General features: G+C 35.3%; 2 protein-coding genes across 2 annotated transcripts; one reads left to right on the top strand and one right to left on the bottom strand.

Moving 5' to 3' along the window:
- Positions 1-4,906: 4,906 nt before the first annotated feature.
- On the top strand, positions 4,907-15,084 carry LOC117908670 (COP1-interacting protein 7). The gene is made up of 9 exons (XM_034822339.1): positions 4,907-5,130; positions 5,223-5,408; positions 5,972-6,081; positions 6,608-6,660; positions 6,750-6,802; positions 6,908-7,060; positions 8,984-9,249; positions 11,575-13,286; positions 13,611-15,084. Exons 1-9 carry the CDS (start codon positions 5,072-5,074, stop codon positions 14,634-14,636), a joined length of 3,618 nt encoding a protein of 1,205 aa, XP_034678230.1. The 5' UTR covers positions 4,907-5,071; the 3' UTR covers positions 14,637-15,084.
- A 575-nt stretch (positions 15,085-15,659) lies between these two features.
- Positions 15,660-18,007, bottom strand: LOC117909091 (polyphenol oxidase, chloroplastic-like). Its single transcript, XM_034822992.1, has 3 exons — positions 17,523-18,007; positions 17,035-17,368; positions 15,660-16,064 (listed from the first exon to the last, which is right to left on the bottom strand). Exons 1-3 carry the CDS (start codon positions 18,005-18,007, stop codon positions 15,660-15,662), a joined length of 1,224 nt encoding a protein of 407 aa, XP_034678883.1.
- Between the last annotated feature and the right edge of the window lie 710 nt (positions 18,008-18,717).

Below are 18,717 nucleotides of genomic sequence, written 5' to 3'. Positions count from 1 at the left end.
TCTATTATTTAAAATAAAAAATTAAAAAAAATACGATCAATAAATAAAAAACAGTTTAAATTCTTAAAAATAAAAAATAGGGTATTTTGATATAATATCTTTTACTTATTTACAAATAACTATTTTAAAAAATAATTATACAAACATAAAAAATAATAAAAGTTAAAAACAATAATTATAAAAATTATTTTTAAAATTTAGTTAAAAATATATCAAATACATTAAAAATATTTCATATTTTTAAATAAATATTTGTTTTATAAAATATGAAAGAATGGTTTTCGAAAAAGTTAACAAATAGCTCTACATAAGTTAAAGAAATTTTAATATATTTTTTTTACTATTTTAGTTGAACCAAATGGGTCCTGAGGGTGCAAGATAGTTACAACTTACATTTATGAGTGACCCTTTTGGCTCCTTGTGTGTGGAAGCTGTTTGCTTGGAAGATAGGGGTAGTGGTTGGTATTATAGCATGTCAGGGGCTAAGTAAAAAAGGGGAGGAAAATTAAGTGGCACACTGGCATATGGACCCAATCATGGATGAGAAATAGGTGTTTAGTCATCATCATCAAAGACAAAATGTCATCATATATCCAGCTAAGATGAGGTAGATAGTTGTCTATTATGATAGGCTTCATCCCCCACCAACTCCCACATTTACTTTTAAAAGTAAAAATTCACAAAGCTAAAGCTTAATTTCTTTGATATGCTTGAATTAGTGAAGCTATTGTTCGTTTGTGAAATCTATGCAATATTAATGCCCTTGTGTCTCAATCTAGTGTCTTTGTTCCGGTGTTTGTGAATGTGCCTTGACCAAAACAAAAGGGCCCTAAATGGAATTACTAATTCCATGAAATCAAAGGGTTAAATATCCATTATTGCATTTTAATATACAAGTGGTTAATAATAATAATAAACAATATTATGTATCGAGGTAGGTTAGGGTTGTAACTTGGACGGATTCGCGGGGTTGATGGCTGATCAAACCTAACCCAAATTAGAAAACTACCAATCCAAAGCTAACTAAAATTAGAAAACTACCAATACAAGTTTATTCCAACCTAACATAAATTAGAAAACTACCCATCCAAGTTTATCCCAACTAGCCGTCTAACCTAAGGTATTTAATTATAACTCAATTCAATTACATTTTTCCAAATTCGGGTTGAGTTTGGGTTTGATGGTTTAGACTTATATTGTTCAGATTGATCGAGTTGTATGATTTAAAATTCATCCATAAATATATATATATATATATATATATATATATATATATATATATATATATATATATATATATATATATATATATATATATATATTCAAATTTAAATAATCAATGAGGCAAATTTCAAAATAGTAATAAAAAATAAAAATAAAATTATATATCTTTCAACAAAACAGTATATAATATAATTAGTTGAATAATTTTTAAAATAATCTAAAAAAAGGTAAATATTATTATATAAGATATTATAAAAATTATTAAATTGAGATAAGGTTAGATTTGGATTATCCAAAATTTAATCCAAACTCAATCTGAATATTAAAAACAATTGTTTAAGTCACTCATATATTGAGTTGGATTCAAGTTAGATCGGATCAATCCATCCATGTTTTACCCCTTGAGCCAACTAAGCCTCAAAGAAGAATATGTCCTTCCTCGAAATGCAAAACAAAGTCTCATACACTTGTATGTACAAATTTCTTAAAAGTCTTACGAGATCAGCAAAATAATAGGAAAATTAATGCGAACAAAATATTAATTAAAATTGATAAATTGTGGGATATAATCTTTGTGGTAATATTCTTTACAAAAGAATATATCTCTCCGATTCTTTCACCTTGATTACAATTTAGAATATGATAATGACGTTTTCGCAATTTTTGTCATTTAACAAGTTTATTTAAGAATAAGTCACTTAATGATAATTATTTCACTAAAAAATTTAATGCTTACAACACCATGGTGGTTTTTACTTCCTACATATAGGAAAAGTAAATTTAAATAAAATACATTATTTTTTTATTCCACTTAAATTAAATTTGCGTCTGATCACTTGCTGCATGCCCATACTTTTCATTAGTGTTTTACAGTCCAGTTACATTATTTTTACCTTAATTCATATTCATATGGTTTTTATCTTATTTTCATTCTTGACATCCTATTCTTCTTTTATGTATCTTGACATTTTTATATACATGTCACTTGACATTTGGTATGATAATATTAAGTATCATCCAATATTAAAGAGTAACCTTTTTGAAATTTAAATAAGATTTTCGATAAATCATAATATATAAATAAATTCTTATAATAAATATAAATAATTTTAAAAAACTCGACTCAAAAGCTAATTCAACAAAAATACTTTTTTCATGCTATCATTTGAAAGTACATGTCTTTTTTTTTTAAAAGCCATTTGAATGCTTAGTACTTCTAAAAATATTTTAAACCCATGAATTAATATTTAAACATTCTATCAAGATTTTAAAAGGGTTTGACTTGGTTTTAAGCATATATTTGTAAAGTTAGGATATGAAATTTTTATTTTTTTTATTTTTATTTTTATTTTTTTTTACTATTTGTGAGTTTAGGTCTCCATGCAGTGATCACTTCGTATGCTACATCAATGTCCCACACAATTTATGAGCAATAGCTCCACCTCAATCAAGTGCATGTATGGTAAATATTTTTCCCTACTATAATCATTTTGAAAATGATAATTTCATCCCCAATTCTGTGGCCCATAGGAGGAAAAAAGAATCACAAATGATCATAATTGTATCCATGAGGAGACCCTTTGACATGTATTTTCACTATATTATTCTTAATTTTAAAATGAAAAAGCTCCCCATAGAAAATAAAATTGAACCATTTGCCAAATTTGATTATGAGAAATGATATTTCTCTACATAAAGTGATAGTTTAAATTATTTTAGTTAGGGGTGGTAATTCGTGTTGGTGGGTCACATTCGTGTTATGTTACAACTTAAGTATTCTACTATATAGGTTAATCCAAACCTAACACGAATAATAATCATATTACAAACATAAATACAAATATTATTTAATTTTTAAATAGGTAGCACATCGTATAACTCATTTAATAATTAAGTCTTTTATTAAATAATCAAATTGAGTTAGATATTATATAAGTTAATATAATTAATGTTTTAACCAAACATATTTATGACTTAATTTATCTATTTATTTAAAAATAAATTTAAATTTAAAATAAATTAAATATAGGTTAAATAATTTAAAGTTATAATTAGATTAATCAAAATTATTAAATAGGTTAATTTTGATTAAATTCGTATTATGCAAATCGATTAAAAAACTATCTATTAAACGGAAGATATAGAGTGACATGAATTTGATTTAAATTTAATTATATTCAACCCAAATTTGTAAAATATGTATTAAGTTTGACTCGTATTAGTGGATTGTATTAAATTTTGTCCTCCTTGATTCTAGCAAAGTGAAAAGGCATGCAAGTAGTGACATGGGAGGAGATGCCATTGGACTGCACATATATTGTTGGTGAGCCATATATAATAATTGCCCTCTCTAGAGTCTAAGTTGTGATAAGTGTCTTAATCCTTTGGGTTGAAACTTTAAGTACATGGGGCATGGCAAATGTCCAAATCATTAGACAACCCTCACTTAAAAGTGGGGTACATTTCTAAACATTTCCCTAGATGTGAAAACTATGTGTGATCCAATCCTGAAGTCTTAAGATCTTGATTCACTTACCATACCCTTTGATTGCAATTTTCCATCTTATTACATACCCAAAAAAACTCCTTCAACCATTTATTTATTTATTTAAGAATAAATTCTCCAAATATTTTAATTTTAAGGGACAATTGTGTTATGCACCCAGTTGCGCCTAAAAATTAAAATTTGATCAATATAAATCGCATAGTTAATGATGATGATATAAAATATGAAAAAAACCAAAATACCCTTCAAAATTGTTTTCTACTATAACGTTTGACAAACTTTTTTATCTTAATTTTTTTTAATAATTATTCTGAAAATTTATTATTTTTAGAAAACTATTTTTTAAAAAATATATATTCTAAAAATATATCATTTAAAAAAAATAAATTTGACATATTTTTAGTTATTTTTTATATGCATAATTTTAAATATATATTTTTCAAGATGTTTGATTTTTAAATAATAATAATTTATTTTTATTTTTTTGAAAAATTGTGTATTTTTTTTTCAAATCACTAAATTTTATTGAGGTTTATAAAATGAATAAAATTTAAATTAATATTTTTATACTTTTTTTTTTCATAGGGAGCAAAAGTCATTTCTGAAAAAAATAAAAAATTCATATCATTCTTCTCAATTTTCACACTTCCTTTAAGTTTTGAGTCTGAATGGTGAACTTATATGAATTAAACCTTAATTTTTTTATCAAATCGGATCAAAAACACAATTATCTCAAATTTTGATTAGAACAAATTTAAGATTGAGGGTGACTTCAAAAAAATATATATAGACCTTGTGAAATGTACTTCTCTCTGAATTTGATATTACATTTATGAGTTGATGGGTTTTTTTTTTCTCGAAATATTTATAACTATTAGATTCCGAAACATTTAATTAATTGTTGAAGAGAATCAAACGAGAAAAAAAAAAGTGGGTGAGATAGCTCCACTGGCTGCCATCTTCACATCAATTTTAATACAAACATGGTAAAATTAAAAACTAGTAGGAAGTAGGAAGCAAAGTGGGGCCACAGCAGGAGTGTTGATATTCTTTGCCCGCTCCCTCACTCTACACTGATAACAGTGACAGCGACGCAAAGCGAAGGAGGGACTGACTAATATTTCCGTTGTCTTAAATTCCAAGCTTCTTACAATTAACAAATGAAAAGAAACCAACCCTCAACCAACCGCCACTCTCTCTCTCCCTGTCCAAATCACAAACACCTTCCATTCATTTCACAACCCATCTTTAGATATGAGTGTGTCGGCACACCGATGCTTGAAATATCTCCAGCTCTGAAGCTCTGAGCCTCCCTCTACTCTCTCTCTCTCCGCCTGTACTATGGACTCCAGGGCTCCTCTTGATTACGCTCTGTTTCAGCTCACTCCCACTAGGACAAGGTTTGTTTGTTTGTGGGTGTTTTGATAAATGCGGTGGAAATGGACCACATTGTGGTGTTTTTTATTTTTTGTCTCTTTTTGTGTGTTTGAAGATGCGATTTGGTGATCTTTGCTGCGGGCGGTGCGAGCGAGAAGCTCGCCTCGGGCCTCGTGGAGCCGTTCCTTTCCCACCTCAAGTGCGCCAAAGAGCAGATTGCGAAAGGTGGGTACTCCATCACGCTTCGTTCGCCGTCCACCGCAGGCGCTGCCTCCTGGTTCACCAAAGCCACCTTACAGAGGTAATTCTGTTCGTCCCCTGAATTGTTGATTTCTTGATCCGTTGAATCTAGGGGTAACAAAGTTTGATACGAACCACCAACACCACTCAATTCCTTTCCACCTGATTACACGAATTTGACCCGAATCATACTCATTTAATAATCTTGGGCGTTAACCTAATTATAACTTTAAATTATTTAATCCGATTGATTTTAAATAAATATATCTGTTGAGTCATAAATATGTATGATTTTTTATCCAAGAACTAACTCAACCTGATTCTTAGGACCTTTTGTTACACGGGCTAAATGATTTAGCTGTGTCACTAGGTAGTATTTTAGTTTATCTTTTTGATAGGATTATTATTCTTGTCGGGTTTGGGTTTACTTACGTAGTAAAATGCTTAAGTTTTGACACAACATGATTGCCTCTCTTAGTTGAATCCAGTGTAGCGTTCAGTTGCTGGTGTTTCACGTCAGCCGAAAACTTGTGAACACTCCTGATTTTCTTCTCCAAGTTCTGTTTTTCTGCACTTTTATTTTTTAAAAAAAGGGGGGGCTTGACTTTTGCTTTCTTGGAACAGGTTTGTGAGATTTGTAAGCACCCCCGAGGTTCTTGAGAGATTTGTGACAATAGAGAAGGAGATTGTGCAGATTGAGGGTTCAGTTCAATTAAATGAAACTGAGACAGAAGGTATTGGTGGAGCTAGATTTTCGTATCAGATCTCTGAAACTCATTTACCTGTTGATTGCTACAGTGAACTCATCATTTCATGGATAGGCTTCTTACTAACTTCATGTCATGTTAATCTTGCATGATTTTCTGTTACTTTTAATGGGGATGGAACTTGTGCTTTTATGCATTTCACCCTTACATAGAATTGTGAAAGAATGTATTTGGTAGTGGTTTATATGGTGAAGAAAAGAAATCCACAGAGAAAATTATTCCAGGATTTGAAACTGCTTTCAATATTTCTATTAATTTGGTAGTTTTAGAAACATTAGGCGAATGTTGTCATGTGATCGCATAGCATGGACACTGTTTTGAAATAATTGTTCATTGGGTGATTCTTTTAATGACTGGACTTTGCAGTGAATATTTTAGCAGAGGGTGATAAGTAGCTCAATTGTAAACAATGGGATTTGCATTATGTACATGGCTTTATTATAGATTGATGCACCATGTGGGGTGATTTTATCTACTAATTTGGAATTACTAGGAAATGCGTCAGCTGCTGACGAGAATTCTAAGAAGTCAGCTGCTTCCACTAAGGTATACCATCATTTGGCACTGCATTGTTTGGTGATATATTCTAATGCCATAACCATGAATCTTTTTTCCATTTTGATGTCGGATTATAGTCAAAAGGTGAATTCGATGGAACCAGTGATGCTGTACCAGAAGAAAATTCCAAGTAAATTTGTCTTCTCCTGCAATTGGTCGTATCTGATGACTATATTGTGGTCATTGTGAATCTATATTCTTTTGCATTAATTTCACATTTGTGGGTGATGATCAGGGCTCGTCTTCAACGTGTTTTGGAAACTAGGAAAGCAGTACTCTGCAAAGAACAAGCAATGGCTTATGCTCGTGCTTTGGTCGCAGGGTTTGAATTGGAATACATCGATGACCTTATATCCTTTGCTGATGCATTTGGAGCTTCACGTTTAAGGTATGAACAAAGACCAACCACGATTATGGTCAAGTGGAACTGATTTTTGGAAAAAAACTGAAAACTGGCAACATTATTAATATAAAATGATGAAATCAATAAAGCATCTTTGAATGGGAAATCCACTGAGTCAGTGCTGGTATTGCACATCATTATAATGATCTTTAAATAGGTTTGTGCATTAACTTGTATCCCTTTTTGGTATTGTTCTTTGTACTCCACTAATACCTTGTGTAAAGGGCTAAAGCTTTTTAAATTCCAAACTGGCTCTGAGGGTCAACTCTCAATCCACCAGATAAAACTGACTAGATGGAACCTAGGCCTAATTGAGTTGGGGACCACAGGATTTGATTTATCTAGAGTCTATATACAACCTAACTGGCTTACAGTTGTCTCATATTCTTTTTCTTTTTATATTGTTAATGGTAAGCAGGTTTCCTTTTGCTTTTGTTTTTACAGTTTTTTTTGAAGTAATTGAATTCAGGATATTGAAGAACCTTTTTCTTTGAATTCACAACAAATTGGTGGCTTATTAAATGGTTTATGGTATACCACAGGTGGTTAGGTTTACTTACTACTTTGGAGGTTCCATTTGTTTAGCTTTTGTTTGTGGGAGGATTCCTCATCCTTCTATTGTACTTCTTAAATCCTAATTTAATATATTACATTGTTGTTTCTCATGAAAAAAAAAAAAAAATGGTGGCTTATTTGCTCATACAGTTGAACTTTCTGGTTCCTCCCATAGAGTTAGGTTCTTTGACCTTGATGCACTGGGTGGCTGATCTTGCTTGCATTTTACCCAAAAGTTTTGCTTCCTCATTTCATTGTCAAATTAATATTTTTGGCACACATTTCTGCTCACCTCATGTTTCCTTTTGGTCCACATGTAAGGAATATTTCTTAACTGAAGTGTACTTGGAGATGAGAAATCCCATAAATGTTACCAAGTTAATATCAAGATCATCTCTATCAGTTTTTTTTTTTTTTTTTCAAGTATAGAATCATTTAGGAGTATGCTCTGTTGCATCATTTGATACATCCTTTTTTTATATCCTTGCCTTGTCTCTTCTCTGCTCATCTTTGTCCCATATTTTAGAAATCTCTGCAGTTCTTGCCTTTTTTAGTTATAAAGATTAGAATTCAGAAACATGTAAAAGTTATTGCATATTATTGACCAAAGGGTGAAGAAATCATGAACAATTAATATGCTAGACTCCTTTTTTCTTTTTTTTCTTATATGCAAGTTGAGGATCAAATTCTTCCAATTCTCCACTTCAGTCATATTTTTCTAGGATAATTTCTTTATCTTGTACTTTTACTTGTAGAAGAAGTATGCCCTGAAAATTTTATCCATGTTAAAATCAAAATTGATGTAGAAACAGACCTGCTATCAAGTATAAAATAAATGTTTTGGTTCCATCTTTCCAAATGCTTCAAAAACAAATCTGCCATCAAGTCTTGACTATATTATTCCATATGTCAATCTTTAAATTGAAATTGGAGGTCAAAGCACTATGCATGGATGTTATGAAATTGCCTGAATAGGAATTCTTGAACAGCCGGTTATCAGAGCTAATAAATAACCACATGTAAGAAATTGCTATTAATGGAAGATGTAAAACTTGGAAATTAAAAAAACAAATTGTTTAGTTAGGTAATTGTTTGTTATGTTTGTTCTGAATTATATATTATATTGGTTTCTAGATTTTTTTCCCATATATTCGAAATTTTACTTTAATAAATCAAAGAGCATCATGTTTTTTGATTCCAGATGCTTTTGACCTGAATATTAGCTATATCTGATTTATTACATGTCACCCCCATCTTTCCCTCTTCAGATTGTTTCAGTTAATCTAGTTCAAAATTCTTACCCATATTTGGGGCCTTGGTTAGGGTTTAAGATTTGAGTCTTGTTTCTTTCAGGCAAGCATGCATAAATTTCATCGAATTGTGTAAGAAAAAGAATGAAGATAGACTATGGATGGATGAATTAGCAGCAATGCAGGCATGTTCTCGGTCAGAATTGTCATACCTGGGAACATCTGGAATCATACTTGCTGGTGAAGATAATGACCCTTGTCAAAATCTCATGATAAATGTTCACAGTGCTGCGCTCTCTAGCGTGAGGCCAAATGGCTCAATAGATGCAGAGTCCACTGCAAGTCATGGAAGTTTAGACATTAACCAAGGTATGGTTGAACATCCATGTTTCTTGAGACCTCCAACCTATGTTTTGGCTTCATCAATGTTGCATGTGAACTTCTAAAAGAGTTAAATCGCCTTTGTTGCACGCTAGTTGGGGGGTTTTGACAGCCAACAAATTTTGCTTTTCTTTTGCACTTTTTTTTCTTTCATGGTAGAAAAGTTGAGTCTAGATGTGTTCCACAAAAATATTCCTGCATTTTAGGAACACCCTTAAGTTTTAACTATGGTGAAGCTTCATTCTTTTGAGGGTAAAAACATATGTGGAAGTAAAATTTTCTCCCATCTTTCCCCATGCCTTCTACTTCTCATTTTTCTTCCAAAATAACCACCTCTCCCTCTCCTTTAAATAGAACATGAGAATAATTATCCATATGAGATACTTGTTCATGACACATGCCACTATGGTACTGATTCTAATTAAAATCTACCATAGAGCATGAACTAAGCGTGTGATTAGATAAAGCCTGTTACTAAAGGAAACAAGTCACACAACATTGAATATGCTGTAAAGTCATATATGCAAGTATGCACTTCATAAAATACTCTAATAAAGAACTGCTCAGAAGCATTCACTAATTCCAATTCGAGTCTTGCACTTTGTATCCTGTGTTGATGAAGTCTTCCAAATTTTTCCTAAAGCATTTTAGGATCAAATGCATTCTTTTAGAATTGAGTCTGCAAAACAAAAATGGATCCAGTGTCAAAGGATCTACCTTCAAAATATGCTTCTAGAAATTTTCTGCCTTCTTTTTCCTCTCAATTGAATACATCATGGGGCAACATGGTGTTTGTTTTTAGCATGGGATCACAATGGTGTCATACACATATCATCAAGATATCGATACCACATCCAAAACCATCATGCCATCAGAGACAATTAATACTGTTCAAACCCAATTGCTCCACCCATTCTCTACTGTTGCAGGGCTTGTCCTTTTCGTGTTCTCTATCACCAGTTATTCACTCTTGACCCATACAGTTACATCTTTTTTCTTTTTTTTTCAGTAGCTATTTGGGTCCAGGTGAGGTGAGTTTGTGTTAAAACAAATGAGGGTACTTGTAACTTTGGCTACTCTGTTAACTAAGCCTTGCGTCTCCTGATAACTATAAGTAAGGAGTACAATGTTCTTTCAGAAACAGGAGAGGTGTTTAAAATTAGGCGTAGCCTTATGAAAGGTCCATATAATTTGCCCTAAAGAATATTCCCATTCATATGCTATGCAGAATAAAATGGATCCATGTGGAATCCATCAAACACTATGAACTGATTTTGTTTCCTTAGGCTATCTAAGCTCCCTTTCAGTTTAGCATCCAGAATTTAGCATGCTGTAAACATGGAACACCTTTGAATTGATGTGATTCATGGTGGACCATGTACTTGCAGACCATAGCTTACATGGCAGCCAATGAAACTGTAAAGCCACCGGTTAAAGGCAAACTGTACAGGAAGATGGCTCAAGTTTTGACCTAGTGATACAGAGGTTACACAAAGGAAAAGAAAAAAAGAAGAGTAGAATATTATTTGTCAGTTTTGAGCAACAATAGAAATTTCTATTTGACTTACAGGAAGTATGTCCACCAAATAAGTCCCCAAATAACTTTTAAAAAGCAGTTCATGACTATTTTTGGCTAAATGCTCATGAAGACTGCATTATGAATGACAGACACTTCTGCTTGTATATGATTGTTTAGTTGCAGTACATCATCTATCAGTTGAATGATATCAAGGCTGTGTGAGGGTGCTGAGGTGTCTGTTTTACTGGACGATGATATTTGGAGTGGAATCAATAGCTGGGGGGTTTACCATTGGTGAAGAAGCTCTGATACCATGAAGAGAAAAGAGAGCTGGAGAGAAATTTTGAGTAATGAGGATATCATTGATAAACCAGCACATAAAGACAATAATTAGACCCAAATTTAACAAGCATGGAGCAATCTACTTTAGAGGAGAAGAAACCAGCAGCAGTAAGACAATTTTTAAGCTTGTCAAACCAAGCCCTGGGGCCTTGTTTCATGTCATAGAGAGCCTCAATGATAACCCCCCCTGCTATTGATATAAAATCTCTCTGTACAGCAGCAGAGAAGACACAGAAAACAGAATGAAAAGGGGCAACCCAAAATTTCTCTACAGCTCTTTTTTCTCTCCAAATGGTAATTTTATTTTTTATTTTTCTGACAAACTGGGGGTCTTCAAGATTACCAACTCTGCCAGCAACACATGTGGAAATGTTTAGATTGATATAAATTAGTAGAGGGGGTTCTTTCCACTGAGCAACTGGTTGATCTTTGATGTTGAAAATCATGTGCAGAAAACAGCTTTCCGACTTCAGCTCATATACCATCAACAGATGCAAAAGGTCAAGCACCAATGCCATGGCCAAACCATCTTCCCCAGTACATGCACAATTTTCAAGGTCCCTCATTTCAACAAATGCCCCCATATCAAGGGTACCTCTTCCCTGGTAGGCAAGTTGCTCCTCCATATTATCCAGGGAGTATGCAGTGGCCTTCAAATGTGGAAGATTCTAGTTTTGGTCGGGAAGCGGAGGATCGCCGATATAGTGAATCATATTCCCGAAAGAAAGAGAAATTTTCACGCAGAAAAGAACGGGAAAGTTTGGAACAGGATGAATACACTGAGCCCAGTGATTCCAGTTCTGAAAGTGATTCGGATGAGCATGCACAGCACAAGAAAAAGGATTCTTCAGTGGAACAGCTGCACAGAAAAAAGCATGGAAAGAAGTCCTCAAGAAAGGTTGTTATCCGCAATATTAATTACATTACTTCCAAGAGAGATGGAGAAAAGGATGGCATCTCACAGGGGAACTCGTCTGATGAGGATGATTTCATCAATGAAGCTTCCCTCAAACAGTACGTGGAGGAAGCTTCTGGGTCGTTAGAGAGACAACAAAAAAGGTCTTCACATCATCATAAGAAACGGAATGGGACCAAGCATCCCCACAACATAGATGGATCAACCACTGTGGTTGATTCTGAGGGAGAAAAAAGAAATGACAGCTGGGATGCTTTTCAGAACCTTCTTTTGAGAGACAGGGAGGTGAGTTCCAAAGGTTTAGAACCACATCCTATACAGGGTCAGGAGGAATATTCTAGAACTTCATTTTCTTTTAACCTGGAGCGGGAAGAAGTAACAAAACAACGAGTTGTTTCAAGTGATTCCTTTGTTGTGACTGGGAGAGATACAGGTAATGAAGGAAAAGCCTACATCAAAAACTTCGAAGCTGGAGAAAATGCCCACCTAATTAAGAAAAGGGACAGCACATATGAGGAGTTGTTATTTTCAGAGGGAATGGATGGGTCAGGGAATTCTTCAAGGGCTAATTTATCTGATTTTGCAACTGAATCTTCCATGATTAGAAGCCGAAAAGGGGGAGATTGGTTTATTGATAACCAACCAGATACCACAGCAAATCGGGACAAAAGCATAGGTGTCAAAATGTTTGATGGTGATTCTTTCCACACTGAGAAAAATAAGAAAGACATTCTAGTTGATGATTCTTTTATGATTCAACCTCAGTCAATAGTCAATGATCAATCAAATTCTCACTTTGGGACAGACATAAGCATGGTTGCAGACATTGCAGGAGCTTCTCAACATCAAAATGATGCATCAGAAATTTCACAGGATAAGCTTGAAGCTTTTTCTGCTCATGAGCCAGATGACCTTTACATGGTGCTTGATCGTGATTCGGCTGCAGAGCATGTCATCACATCTTGGACTCCTGAAATGGATTATGTGAATAACATTTCTTCAACTGAAGCTGATAGAGGGCCCTCTGATATTGAAACAACTGGTTGCATTGATGATAAGCTGGCTTCTAATGGGAAGAGCACTGGCAGTAAAAACAGTGGAGCTCCCAAAGAAAAAGCTTCTAGTAAAGAAGCAAGGCCCAAAGCCTTGGGTGGATCTCTTGTGAAGAGCAGATCTGGAATTATATCAAGGAGCAAGAAACCATCTCCTGGAAGCAGAAACACAATTCAGAAGAGTAAATCTGAAAAGGTAAACAAACATTTAAGTTTCTTTTGGATATCCCATGGAAATGGGAATATCTGTAATTTTCTATCAAACAGCATGTGAAACAAGTCATGTCCATTGTGATGGGTTCACTTGATGTGATGACTCCATTTCAGGGCATGAATTTTGCCTTCAAATGCTTTGTTGAAAAAGATGGAATCATTCTGTTCCCATGGGCGGTCACAGGCCCTATTTTTCTTGTTCATTTAATAGCTAGTCTCTCATTTTTCTTTTTCTTCTAGTGTACCGTTCTTAATTTTGTTGGTTCTTTATTGTCTTATTTTACCTTTTTTATTTTCTTAAAAATAGGAAGAAGATAGTAGAAAGAAAATGGAAGAGTTAATGCTTCAGCGTCAGAAGAGAATTGCAGAGAGAAGTGCTGCTAATGGATTCACTCCAACATCTAAGAAGACCCCATTTTCCACAAAAAATGAGAAGCTGAAAACCCAATCCTCAACTCAAGAATCAGAGAAATTACACAAGCCAGTGCTTAGAAGTTCCACCATTGATCGCCTAGCAGCTGCACGTACAAACCAGAAAGCACCATCAACTCAATTAAGACCTGGCCAACCTAAAAAGGCAGCAGTGAAGGCAAATGGGGCTATTGCTACTACCTTATCACAGAAAGCTGTTGGACCCGAGAATAAGAAACCAGGCATGAACAAGGTCAAATCTACCAATAAGAAAAATGACCCAAAGGACTTAAATGGGAAGCTTTCGACTGCATTGGATGTGCATAGGAAGGAGGATTGCAAGGAAGCCTCTTCAACACTTCCAATACGGTTAACTGCTGCTCAAGCAACCCAACCTGAGCCTGTTGATGATTATGAGGACATTAAGGAGTTGCATACTACCTCATCAATTGAAAAAAATGAAGGAAAGGTTACTTCACAAGGAAACACTTCGGATGACAAGAGATGTAATGGGAGTTCGCTCAATGGGGACTCATCTGTGCCTACTGAAGATCACTCTGCACGGCTTGATTACTTAAAAGGTAACATCAACCGAGCATCTGAAGCATCCCTAGTTCTTCCTGAAGACAAAACAGTTTCTGATATTCATGTTAAACTTGTTCCTGAAATAACTGCACATCCTCTGCCAGCATCAGCTAACAAATCTTCGAATACTGCTTTGAACATTGAGGATCGCAGTGCAGCAAATAAAAAATTTCCTGTCTCAACTGAAATTTCTGAGATAGAAATCTCAACCCCACCACCTAGTAATGTGTTGAGCCCAGAACCATTCCACTCCAGGAAGAAATGGGACAATGTTGAAGACTCTCCTAAAGCTACCAAAGGATTTAGAAAGCTTCTCTTGTTTGGTCGGAAAAGATGAAAGTCTCCCTCGAATTGATCCCAGGGGAATTATTTAATTCTCCTGCGATGAAACTCTCCTATAGCATAACTTCTCTTTTCATTTTGGATTGTGGTTGTTCAAGAGCAGGAGGTGGACCCACCAATTGAATTGTTTAATCATTTAGTGAACAAATGCCATGTTTATGTTGGGTGGAAAAAACTAGACAGCTCTCATGCACAATAAGGCCTTGTGTGTTGATGCCGAATGAAGAGTGAGTACTGTAAATTATCTGAATTCAGTATATTCTGTGGAAAGGTTGTAAACAGGTAATTTCCTTATTTGGTATACCATATGAATCTGGTTTTCTATATACTATAGATCTTTTTCATTCCACTTGTACTCATTCAAATTCTGTTTGTATGTATTACAAAACTCAGTAATGATTCGTTGTTGCCATTCTTTTTGAATATCATCTTCTTCTTCTTCAGTTTCTCTTATATTTTGTTGAGCTAACAAACTGTTTGACTAATGTTAGATCACTCTGCATAGTTAATTCAAATAAATCCTCAATATCTGCTGGGAATCATTAAAACCTGGATGGTTTTGACATTACTTCCAATTGGTCATGCTAATTTATCTGATTTTCTGCCCTCTCTGTAGTTTTTAACCATTCTTCATGTTAGTACTTCGTTGTATCTTTTTCAACATGCATGGTAGCCCAATTTCTCTTGAAATAAGAGTAAGGCACCTGCTAAGGTGTTCAAATATTTCTCTTTGCACGATATGCTGGAACTGGAATCAGTAACCGTGGTAGATAGGTAATAGTTTAGCCCCTTCAAATGCCCCTATTAGATTATGCTCGTAATTATTAACCTCCTACTGTTATTGACTGACAGTTCACCAAACACTGTGATACTAAATATCACAAAGACACATACATCAAGAGACTAAGCTGAAATAAACCCTTGGGTACTTTATTACAAATATTGATCCTTGGAGTTTCATCTGACTAAAGGAATGTTTAGAGTAGTTTGGAAGTCTGAACTTGCTAAACTTAAGTCATTAGTACTCATCATCAACCTTTAGAAGTACAATCTGGACTCCTCCAATTGTCACCTCTCCCATTCGAGGCAAAATGATAACAACCAACTTTTCTGAGGATTCAGACTCAATGTCTTCCACCAATGATATTATTCCAAGCTCAAGGCGTGACTTGGGCTTCTTGATATGAAACTTGTGGTGTGCATGGGGAAGGTTCACAAAACTACCAGCCAGTTCTCCCACATCTGGACCTACTTGACCCTCCATAGGTTTAGCCACATAAATATCAAACCTAGCAGCTGCTCCATGTGGAACCTTAATGCCTTCAATGACCAGTACTTCTATTGCTTCATCTTTCTCTTTCTTGGTCCTGGAAGTCCTAGGTCTCTGTGGAAGCACTTGAATGGGCTCTGTGAGGGTTCTTGGCTGAGAACCAAAGTCAGAAATTGTAGTAGTAGATGCTAATTCGCTTGCCTTTTTCTTTTTCACACCCCTTAAGTTAAAGTATCAGTGGCGGATGTTCATCCAGGGCTGATTTACAGGTTGATAGGAGTATCACAGTTGTTGAGTCCTTCACCTGCGTTTGCATTGATTCCATAGGAAATGAAATTTGTAGGAAGTAATTAATCCTCTTATGGTAGTGATGGCATGTAAATGTTATTGTTATGCAGTGCATAATATGAATGGATGAAACCTGCATGATCTGCATGTTTTTTTCCCCAGAATATTGATTTCCTAAAAAAGTTTAGTCATTTTCTTACACTATCAAGTATTATAGAATCTGGTTGTCAAAAAAGTAGTGATATTGTAACGTGCACTCCCTCCCCTATACATATTATATTCTATAAGCTCAAAGAACCCCTCATGGCTTTAAAAGTTGTCTACATGATTAAGATGAGTCTACCGCATATATAGTGCCAAAAACTTTTTTCTCTAATTGATATAATATATTAGTATCACTCATGCACAGATGACATCCTCGCTATGTCTCAATGGATTGTGGGGCCAAATAGACAAAATTTTATGTTAGGGTTGGGATCAACTCTAATACCATTTATAACCAGTCTCTCATCCCTTCGGAGGCCAAGCAAACAAAATCTCATACCAAGGTTAGGGTTTAACTCTAGTACTACCTATAATGAACCATTCCCTCCTATATTGACATTATCCATGTTAGACTCAATAAGCCTTTACAGTTTTAAAACGCATCTATATAATTAAAAGGAATTCATTATATATATAGTGTCAAAAACTTCTTTCCTTAGCCGACGTGGGAGATCACAAATATCTATATGCTTCAGACCTAAAAATCTTCAACCTTTCAGTCCTTTTGCAACTTTGGTGTGTAAATTGAGAAGGAATGAAAAAACAGGAGGTTAATGATTATGAAGCATACCTTGCACTTGACAACTTGCCGGTTTTCATCATAAAAGATGAATGATGCCTCAAGCCAGTCATTCTGCTTAAATTCAGGGGTATGACCCCTAATACTACAGTAAATGTCCCACATCCTGTCTACATTAGCATGGTGACCAAAGAACATGATGTCCCGAGCTGTTGTGTAGAAGTTTGCCATGTCGCGGTAGGGTTTTGTGCTTGCCCCAGTCCACATGTGCACAGTGTTGTGTATAGTCTCAAGACTGCCAGAAGCATTTGATGGAACGACTTCGCCAGCAACAAGGGGCTTCCCCATGAAAAGTTCTGGCCTCTTTGCGGACTCATTGAAAAGCCTGTGAATGGTTTGAAGATTGTGTGTGATCACTTCCTCTTCTTGGGAAGGTGTTGGGTTTGGGTCTCCAATGGCGAATTTATAATCAAACAAGGCATCAAAGTGGTCTTTGTTACGTGAATCATTATAAAGAGGCGAAAGAGGAGTCCAAGTACATTTTGGGCATCCTCATGCCTTCTGGAGTATCCCAGCTCCAGTAGGGAAGTGCAAGAGTTGGATCACGAATGAGGTTCCCAATGATTCTTTCATAGAAGTAGGTGTAGTATCGATGCCATGGGAGGAAAAGCCAGCTCCCATGGATTTGTAAGGGGACTGGAGGGTTGAACCCCACTTGTTCATAAGCATCATCACAGTCAGCACAGTGAACCGCAGCCTGCTGCATGAAGTTCCAGGGATCATCAGCAGCTAGGGCTTTCATTTTTGCAATCCCCTCCTTGAACTTGGCCACATACTCTTTGTCAAGTTTGTGTGCTGGTCGCCTCACACGCAGAGGCTCGTCCAGGGGTGGAGGCACAAAATCCACTGTTTCAGCCATGCTATAAGGTGGGCAGCAACTAACTTCTTGTTTAGTCACAGCGTCCACTGCAGCATGGCAGCTAGACAGTATCGGAGGCTCAACTGGTGCCCCTAAAGCCTTCATGCTTTGACTACCTAGAGTGGCAGCAGCCCCACACAGCCCTCCTAAACCAAGGAGAGCATTCCTCCTATCATAACATGGCTTTCTTCATTGTTTTCTAGCTGCTTGCAGGAAGTATAAGCTGCCCGCTTGCCAAAGCGGCAGACTGGCCTCTGGACCTTTGTCCTCCAGAAGGGGTTTGGAGAGTTGGCTGAAAGCAGGCTGGTGGCCATGTAGGACACAGACATTTTCTCGGTTTCAGCTTTGCTGTTGGCTTCTGCTGTGGAGTGAGCAAGGGTACATTGCTGCTTATAGAGGTCAGTTTTCCATCCCCACATGGGTGATTCCATAAAATATTGATTGCTTAGCACATGGTTCATCCTGTAAGATACTGATTGCTTAACCCTGTTTAACTGACTGGATCAGATCAATCTTATGGCTAAATATATTAAAAACCAGTAGAAGTAAACCAAAACTAGAATCTCAAAGGGGGGAAAGAAGAGGATGATTGAATGAACATCACATGCATCAAGTTGGCTTCTAATCACATGGCTAATTTATACAGCTAAACCATCTTAAATTATAGCATATCGCATATACAATTCATCAATGCTACAGACCTTACCCAGCTTTGTTTACTCATTAGGAACGACCACTTGGATGTTTATTTCAATAGAAAAAGACTACGAGATGGAATGTCTTCAAATTTCATTGAAGGATGAACCACAATAATC

Source organism: Vitis riparia, chromosome 19 (genome assembly GCF_004353265.1).
Source record: "Vitis riparia cultivar Riparia Gloire de Montpellier isolate 1030 chromosome 19, EGFV_Vit.rip_1.0, whole genome shotgun sequence".
NCBI classification, from domain to species: Eukaryota; Viridiplantae; Streptophyta; class Magnoliopsida; order Vitales; family Vitaceae; genus Vitis; species Vitis riparia.
Note: the sequence above shows the minus strand (reverse complement) of the source record. Positions and strands in the feature narration are given on the sequence as shown.